Genomic DNA, 8,897 nt, shown 5'->3' on the forward strand with positions numbered 1-8,897 from the left:
CTGCGCAAAGCCGACTGGCCACGCGTGGGACCCCCCATCACCGACGCCCTGGGGGAGATCGGGGCCCGCTGCCCTTCGCCTCTGCAGCACGACCTCTGGAAGAAGGAGGCTGTGGCCATCGTCTGGGCTAAAGTCCTGCTGCCGGGCCCGCCGGCTGCCTCGCTGGACCAGGGATGGAAGGAGGATGGCTTCTTCTCCATGGGCAGGATGATCCCCGACGTTAACCACACCATCCTCTTCGAGCTGGTCAAGGCCCTCTGTGTGCCCCGGCTCTTTGTGCAGCTGCTGCTGGCGCTGCCCCAGGATGTGTGCTGGAGCCAGCTGGAGCGCTTGGTGGAGTACATCGCCAGTGAGACGTCCCCGTCGGACATCAGGTTCTTCTTGGACGTGTGGTGGGAGGTGATGAAACACAAGGAGGGACAGGAAGATGCAACGGTCTCTGCATTCAGCACTCTCATACGTCAGCATGGGTGCGAGCCCTCTCTGGATGATGGTCTCCAGCCCCCAAAGAGGTTCAAGGGTGACCCTGGCTCTCTGAACAACCCCCCTGCTGCCAGCAGCCTGCTGATGGTCCTGACAGAGGGGCTAAAGCAAACCTACAGGAGCATCGCCCTGCCCCACATGAAGTGCTATGCCTTGGCCAACCTGGTGGAGCTGCTGTCCGTATTCACAGAGCTAGAGCCAGAGGGCAGCCCCCTCCCTGTCGCGGAGTACCTGGACAAGGTCAGCGCTGTGGTCAGCCTCTGGACCAGTGACACTGAAAGCCAGTTCCACCACAGAGGGCTCGATGAGAAGGTGAAAGAAGCAGAGAGAAGCCTGAGCCTCTTGTCTGTGGCCAAGCTCTCTCGTGAGGAGCTCTTTGTTGGTTTGGACTTTCTCAGCAGTTTGTTGCATGCCTGGGGAGAGGAGCTGCAGTGCACCCTGAACAGCTCTGAGAAGCTCTGCTATGAGAGCTACCGGCTCCTGGACACTCTTACTGCTTTTGGGAAGAACCTGGTTTGCTTCTCGAAGGTTAAAGACCTGGGTGAGGATGAGGCACATGTAGTGTTAGAGCTGACCCAGATCACCAAGGACTTTCTCAAGGAGATCAGTGCCAGCCTGAAGAGCAAGGATTTGGACACCAGCCTTGTGTCTTCAGTTGTCATGACAATCATTGAGCAAAAGCTGGACCGGCACATAGAGATGTGCTCCATTTTTGCTTCTGAAACGACCTGGGCCTTTTCAAAGGACTGGGTTGACTGTCTTGTGAAAAGCAAAGCTCTCTTCCAGAAACCAGAGCTAGTTTTGAAATTGCTGGAGACGCTGGTGAACTTTGCCATGTCCCACCAAGACAAGGAGGCCCGAGAGCTGCAGGTGCAAGTGACCAAAGCCATTGTGGAATGTTACACTGAGCTTTCATTAACTGACAAAAACAAAGTGATCTCAGGTGTCCTGGTGTCCTGGGGCGGACCAGGTCTGTCCCTGAACTTGCAGATTGTCATGGAGGGGTTCCAGGAGGATCTGAATGTGACTTTCAACCAGATCACAAAGAGCGTGTCCGATGAAGGCCTGACCAGGGCTGTGGCTTCTGTGGCCAGGCTCATGCTGCTGTACCCCGAGGCCACGGTGAAGCAGGTTTGTAATCTTGCTGTAGTCAACCTAGGAGCGCACCAATTCCTCGCACAAATCCTCTGCTCCTTCCCAGCACTGAGCTTTCTGGAGACCCACGATGATCCAGGCAGGTCACGCAGCCTGGTGGTGAGGTGTCTCGAGGAGGCAGCATGGGGGAGGCTTTCCACTGCAAGGGAAGAGGAGCAGTTCCTTGAGTTCCTGGCCTTTCTCATGCAGCCAAGCTCAGCCGCCCCGCTTGTGTCACCTGCAGATGTGACCAAAGCCTTTGTCTTTCCCTGTTTGAAGTCAGACTCTGCTCAAATTGAGCTGAGCCTGCAGATCCTCAGTAAGGTTTTGGGGATACAGTCCTGTTCAGAAGAGCATTGGATCAAGTCGTGCCATCCATTCCCGCTTCTCCTCAGCCTTTGCAAGCTTCTAGATGGTTATGCAAAGTACTGGCATCAGCCTAGGGACCAGGTCTTCCCTTCATTGGAGATCAAAGACCTGATACTGAACATCCTCTCCCAGCTCTGTGAGGTGGTAAAACCAGAAACCGCCCCCTCCCCTGAGCTGTGGGTCCAGTCGCTGGCTTGGCTGCACAGGAAGGTGGCCTCACTGGACTGGACCATAGGCCTCCGGCTGAAGAAGCTTTACGGAGACCACTTCAAGAACGAGGTCCCAGCGACACTGTTTGAGATCTGCACGCTTCCTGAGGACGAGTGGACGTCCCAGCCTTTGCCAGCCTATGGACCAGGCAGCGGGCTCCTGGCGTGGATGGAGTGCTGCTGCGTGTCCACGGCGCTCAGGGAGACGATGCTGACGCTCCTCACGGTCAACGTGGACAACCCTGAAGAAGTGAATCTCTTCAGCAAAGGGTTCCTGGTAGCCCTCATACAGGTCTTCCCTTGGTGCAGCCACAGCGAATGGAAGAGGCTCACGCATGTGGTCGAAAACCTGCTGCAGAGGCAAGTCCTGCACGTGCCGTACACGCTGGAGTACGTGCAGTACATGCCCTTGCTCAACCTCCGGCCGTTTGCCTGCTACCTCCAGTTCTCCGTGCTCTTCCTTCGGGGCTTCCAGCTCCTCTGCAGCTCCAGCTGTTCCACCTGGCTGCCAGCAGAGGCTTGGCTCCACGTGGTCCAGCTGTACTGCGGCAGCCTGACCGACCTGCTGGCCTCCGTCAAGAGCACTGCGGGGGCCCCCTCGCACCCTGCTGAGGACAAGACATCCACGCAGGAGGTGTCCTTCGTCTGCATCCAGATGTTCTGCCACCTGCTACACGTCGCTGCCATGCTGCCGGACAAGGAGTGCGGCGAGCCACTGGTGGTGGTGGCATTGGAGATCCTCTCACAATACGAGACGTTCAGCAGTGCCGATATGTCCCCTGGGAACACGCTGCGGAGAGCCAACGAGAGGCACTTCCTGGAGTCCATCACAGACAACGTCAGTGACAAGGCGCTGCGCAGCACCCTGCTGCAGAAGCTGAGCAAGCTGGGAGCCCACTCGGCTGGGGGGCCGGCTTGAGAAGCTGGAAAGGGTGACAGAGGAGAACACTGATGTGGAAAGTTGTAAGATCTGTAATAAATCCTATCTGGTTTTCGCTTTTGAACTTATTTCCCCCCTGCTGTGTTTTTTTCCAACCTAAGCAGTGAAGGGGCCGTGTGAAGTTGGGCAAGAACCACCACTCTAATTTTCCAGTGGGAATAGCTGTGGACACACCTGTTCCTGTGCCAAGCTCCTGGTCCCATGGCTCCAGCCTTGCCTGCTGGTGGTCTGGATTTATACAGAGAGCCTGGCAGCCTCTGGCATCAGGGAAATCATTTCCCTCTGGCTCCCCTGCCACCAGCCCTGTCCTAGTCCCGGGCAGATTGCGGGGTTAGCCACATGCTGCCGGAGGCCGAGAAGCGAGTCGAGTGAGTTCAGGACAGGCAGGAACGTTTGGAAATCTGTGTGCGTTGCTCCTGCCCAGAGGTAGGGGTGCAGCGGTAAAATGAAAATAAACGGCACGTGGGAGAGACATCCAGTGGTGTGACTCAGAAAGGAAATATTTATTGGTCTCCTGATAGTAAATAGGGCAGTGTTAGTGCAAACTGAGATGCCTCATTGGCTTTCTTTTTTTTTGTCCTTACATAAAGGCACATTATTTGCAATGAAAACAGCGAGATAAACATCTGTAACAGGTTGCAAGCAGTTTATAACATCAGCTGGTCTCGATTGTTAATGTAACAGTAGTGTTTCTGCAATAACTGACCACGTGTTGGAAGAGGTCCTTTATTTTACTCTTTCCAGAATACGGCCATGGCTGGGACAAGATCCGACACCCAAAAGAACTAGGTCTCCCAGAGCTCAGCTGTTGTTTTTGGACAGAATGAAAGGCACAGAGCGGTCACAGTTCTCTGGGCCCGGGGAGCTACTGGGGCCATGCTGGTGCAGTACCTACCCTGGAGCGGGGGACCCCCAGGCAAGCGTGGGAGGCTGCAGGGAGGAGGTGGCTGCCCTGGCTTGTGCTGGCTGCAGGGAAGGAACTGAACTGCTGCTGACTTGCACACACGTGCAAGGCTTGTGAACCCCATGGTGCAGGGCAAGCCAGGAAGCCTGCACCCATTTTGCTGTGACTGAAGGTGGAAAGGGGCAGAACTGGTGAAGGACACAGCTCAGCACCCTGCTCTGGGGTTGCTGGTTCCTCCTGCACTGACCCAGTTCCCTCCCTGGCAGACCTCACCTTGCGGGGGAGTGGGATGGACCGTACTACCAGAGCTCAGGCTGTACCGGTACCCACGGGGTGATGCCAGGGTTGCTGGTGTTGGCTGGAGGGAGAGCAGGGCAGGGCGTGCCAGATGATTTTTAAATATCCACAGGCACACCAGAGCCCCCCTACCCCGGGACTGTCAGCCACAGACATGAGACAGATGTAGTGAAAAGCACCTTTGGGTTAAGTGGAGTCTTAAATGAGTCTGAGCCCAGCGGCAGTGGGAGGTAAGAGGCTGAACACAGCTGCGGCGTAGAGGTGAAGTCGGTAAAGGTCGGGAACGGGCTCTGCTCTCAGCTGGAGGCTGAACCAGAGCCAGAGGAGCGAGTCGGGGCTGCGGCAGGTCGGGCACGCAGCTCCCCCATCCCCAGCGCTGCTGCGTGGGGCTGAGCACGCTCCAGCATCACCTCTGCTGCTGCCTCCGGGCTCCTTCACGCCGTGCTGCGCCCGTGTCTGGTGTCAGCCCTGAAAGACGTTGGGGGGGGGTTGTAACAAACCCCCCTTGTCTAACCGTTAGTTCAGTGCCACAGCGTTGAATCCCAGAATGGATGTCGTGCTTATGGTCTGGCTTGTACCCCAGCTCCCACGGGTGGGAGGACACAAGGCACTGGAGCGGCGTGGGAAGAAACCCTTCCTAGCCCAGGCTGCCGCTGCCTGGCACGGCGATGGAAATGGCGAGGCTATTTCCAGCTAAAACAGCCCGGTGATATCGCTGCTTCCGCTGCTCTGGTCCCCGCAGCGCTGGCAGTGAAGGCGGAAGAGCCGGGGGGGCTAACGCTTCTCCGGCCCCTGTGCTGGCCGGCACCGGCCCGCCGTTTCTTCGTTTTTTGCCTGCCGTAGAGTCGGGCGGCCTTGCGGCAGATGAGCCTGAACCAGTAAAGCTGGGGGGCGATGAGGGAGGCGTTGGCTATGTTGCAGTGCAGGGGGATGCGGAAAGGCACCATGTAAATGGGGATTCCCACATGCCTGGCGTAGGCTGCGTACATGAAGGGGAAGAGGAGAATACGGCAGAGGAAGAAGGTCACCAGGATGAGGATCCCGTTCACCTTGTGCAGGAGCGTGTCCTGCATGTTGAGCTGGGGAAGGAAGAAGGTGAAGGTGGGGTGAGCACTGGGTGAGCAGAACCCCATCTCTCCTCGGGCACTGGCTGTGCTGGGAGCACGGAGCCGAGCACCCAGTGGGTGAGGATAGGAGGAATGTTTTGGAGGGAGCAGGAAAGCGAGGTGGGATGGGAGGCATGGCGGGCAGGAGGGAGGGTGAGGGGGGGGGGGAGGTATGGACAGGAGCGGGCAGCACCAGGACATGGCACAGCCCCCAGTTTGGGAATGCTACTGGGCATGCTGCTTACTGGTGGAAAGGGACAGGAACTTAACAGGAGGCTGGGAGGAAAGCAGCACTGTGGGGAAGCTTGGGGTTACAGCTGTGGGGCTGCCCCTGCTAAGACACTCCCCCCCCCAGCCCCTGGGATCCCCAGCCCAGCTGCTGCGTGAACAGGGGCCGATGGAGGAGGGCAGCCTGGGGCAGGGAAAGGGTACGAACTGCTGTGGGGTTGCCAGACCCAAGCCCCGTCTCTCCTCACCTACCTGCATGAGGATTTTGCCCAGTGATACAAAAGGCGTGCTCAGCTCTGCTATGAAGATGCAGCCCACGAAGAAGTCCCCCAGCTCTCCCCTGAAGTGCTGCAAATAAAGCCAGCGGTGAATGCAGGGCCTTCCCGGAGAGGCAACCGGCAGCTAACGCTGAGCATCTCCCGGGGTCACGGGCTCCCCACCGGCAGAGATGCTTTGCCAGACACGGCCTCGATTGCAAGCCCTTGCAGCCACACGCGGCTCCTCGCGGGCTGGGTTTCACACCGGCCGTGCCCAGCCCTTACCTGGGTGATGGGGGTGAGCACGATGAGGATGAAGAGGTGGTGGGTCACCATCAGCCGTTCCCGCAGGAGGAAGCTCCGCACGCTGGCCAGCGAGTGCTTCTTCTCCACGACTCCCCTGTCCCGGCTCTTGTGCCAGTGGCAGAGGTACATGACGTAAATGTCGTAGGTCATGTAGGGAACCAGGACCCAGATGTACTCCACAGCCAGCCAGTGCCTAGGGGAGGAGCAGCACACACAGAGGCATCGCAACGGCGCCGAGCACCTCACGATGCTCTAGCAGTGGGAAGAGAGGCTTTAGGTCTGAAATGGAAGCAGCGGATTTTGAAGCTGATGGCAAGCTGAAAGGTGGTGAATTTTAACTTGATTTGGCTCAGCAGGTACAGACCGCCCCAGAGAAAAGGTACCTGGTACACGTGCAGGACGCCTCCTCGGCGCTGCCCCCGCTTCGCGCTTGGCCGTGCCAGGCACCGAGCTCGGCCCAGCCAAGCACAAACACGGCGTTAACGGGAGGATCTTGATTAGCCCCACAGCCGGGTGTTTGCCGTGCGGGCCGGGGGCACGGCACTGCTCGGGCTCCAGCACTAATCCGACACCTTTGCAGCAGGTGATCTGTCTTCTCCCTGAAGCCCTGGGACACCCGGAGATGATGCTTGGTAGGGGGAAATCTCTGAGCCTGGGTCCCTCCTGCCTGCCACACCGCTTCGGCTGGCTGCCTAACCCCGTTGGGTGTTTGGAGTTAACCTCAGAGTTAATTAGAGATGCCTGGCCTGGACTTTGGAGAGTGAAGTGCAAAATATCTAATATAGGCAATAAAACCCCCACAAGACGTTTATCTGTTGGGAAATAATTGCAGGCAGCTGCCTGTTCCCAAAGCATGTTGGAATCCTGGTTGCACAACCCAGGCAGCAGCAAGCCCTGCTCTGCAGGGCGACCGGGCTCCTTAAAAAGTCCTGGGTGAAATCACACGGATAAATTAAAAAAACCAAACACCCTACACTGCTCCTTAAAGACATGTAGCTTGGGGCCCAAATAAATCTGCTTTTGCTCTCCTGCCATCCCAAGAAAAATTTTGTTGCATGTGTTCCTATTCCAGACAGAAAGATGTAAGTGATGTAAAGCAGGGAGGGGAAGTGCTCAGCTATTGTGTTTGCAAAACTTGCCCAGGGCTTTGGAGGGCAATTATAGTGCCAGCGATATAATGATTGTCTGCCTGTGTAAATAAATTGGCAAATTTTACTGCAACCTTTGTGATGCTTCCTGGCTCTCTGTCTTGCTGTCATTCTCCGAGGCCTTCCCTGCTGAGCACCGGGCTGTATTTCCTCCAGATTCAAAGAAAATCTAGGTCTCTGACCAGAAAGCGTTCACAAGGAGCTGCTGGCCTCGGGAAGACCCGGGCGAGCACACAGCTCCGGGCAGAAGGAGGGCTGCCGACAGCACCTTCCGCCCGTGTGGGTCTGGGATTTATCATCTGCCCTATCTATACAGCAGGTATTTTATTTTACAGGAAAAAAGGCAACTCATTAGACTGCCTGGGTTAAGCAGGACTGAGCAATTTGGATAGATCTCACTATGTAGAGCAAGGCAGGACATTTCCCATCTGTGTATTAAAGGCAAGTCTGCAACGACCGAGAGGGCAGCCCTCCCTAAAAATCACCCTAAACTCTGGTGTGCGACAGTCAAATTCCAGGTCAGCATAATTATATTCTTCCCTCCTACAATCTGCTCTGCTCTTCTGGATAATAGCTGTGTTTTTAAGTCTTCTGACCCAGATTGCACTATCACTCCTGCCCAGAGGCACTTCTGGGGCAGTTTATCTCAGAGCATTGAGGACAAGGCGATGTGATTTTCCTTCAGAGCAAACTCCGTACTGCTTTTCTTGTTTCTGGACTCTTTCAGAATCCGTTTGGCACAGAGATGGTGATGCCCCCCCAAAATCAGTTCTCACTAGGTCTGCTGGACTTGTTAGCAATTTCAGCTTCGAGCAAGGAGACCCCTTACCCCTTTAGAAGTGATGACGTCTTTGCTAACGTATGGGCCCACGTTACAGCCCAGCCTCAGGAGGAGACCCTCCGCGCTGGCAGAGCAGCCCCAGGCCCGAGCGCACGGAACAAGCCAGTGCCTTTCGGGGTGTACGGCCAGCGCGTTGCCCAGTCCTTCACCCAAAGCGGAGGAAAGAGGAACATGAAACTCTTTTTCCTCTCCCCTTGGTATGTGCAAGCCTTTGGCATAAAACGCTCCAGCTGCGAGCTGGCCGGGCACAGCCTCCGCCTGCTCCTTGTGGGACAGCGAGGGTCTCGGGTGGGCGCTGGATTTACCTGTCATGTACCACGTCCTTGCAGTTAAGGACAACCGTGATCCCCGACACTGTTGCCATCGTGGCTTGGACTGTTGACACCAACCTGAAACCAAGAGAGGGGAACCGGATCACCCCAAATGTCACCCCAGAAGGGCTGAGAAGCAGGGGAGGCCTCGGCGCAGTTGCACCAGGAGAGCTGGTAGCACTGAGACGCCTACTCCGAACACCCCGAAAGCCTTGCCATGGCGAGGAGGAGCTCTGCCCCTCACCCAGGCGGTGTGGGACGTGGCTGGGGGGGCTGTGCCAGGCGCTGCCACCCGGGGACACGGCGTGGGGGGGTTGTTGCCAGGTCTCGTCCCTTCCAAACCCGGTGGATCAGCGGTAACCCT

The 8,897-nt window shown here is 56.9% G+C and overlaps 2 protein-coding genes across 2 annotated transcripts; one reads left to right on the forward strand and one right to left on the reverse strand.

The window, feature by feature from the left end:
* Nucleotides 1-12: 12 nt before the first annotated feature.
* On the forward strand, nt 13-3,114 carry GEMIN4 (gem (nuclear organelle) associated protein 4). Its single transcript, XM_009704100.1, has one exon. It carries the CDS (start codon nt 199-201, stop codon nt 3,112-3,114), a length of 2,916 nt encoding a protein of 971 aa, XP_009702402.1. The 5' UTR covers nt 13-198.
* A 1,905-nt stretch (nt 3,115-5,019) lies between these two features.
* Nucleotides 5,020-8,611, reverse strand: FAM57A (family with sequence similarity 57, member A; the record flags this gene model as incomplete). Its single annotated transcript, XM_009704101.1, has 4 exons — nt 5,020-5,415; nt 5,923-6,018; nt 6,213-6,426; nt 8,528-8,611. Coding segments are annotated over 4 exons (790 nt in total), but the record flags the coding sequence as incomplete, so codon positions are not given.
* Nucleotides 8,612-8,897: the final 286 nt, after the last annotated feature.

This window comes from Cariama cristata, unplaced genomic scaffold (genome assembly GCF_000690535.1).
Source record: "Cariama cristata isolate BGI_N322 unplaced genomic scaffold, ASM69053v1 scaffold38737, whole genome shotgun sequence".
NCBI lineage: Eukaryota > Metazoa > Chordata > Aves > Cariamiformes > Cariamidae > Cariama > Cariama cristata.

Excerpts from the sequence above, each read along its gene's own strand:
- GEMIN4 (XM_009704100.1), top strand. The coding sequence starts at position 199 with ATGGGCAGGATGATCCCCGACGTTAACCACACCATCCTCTTCGAGCTG.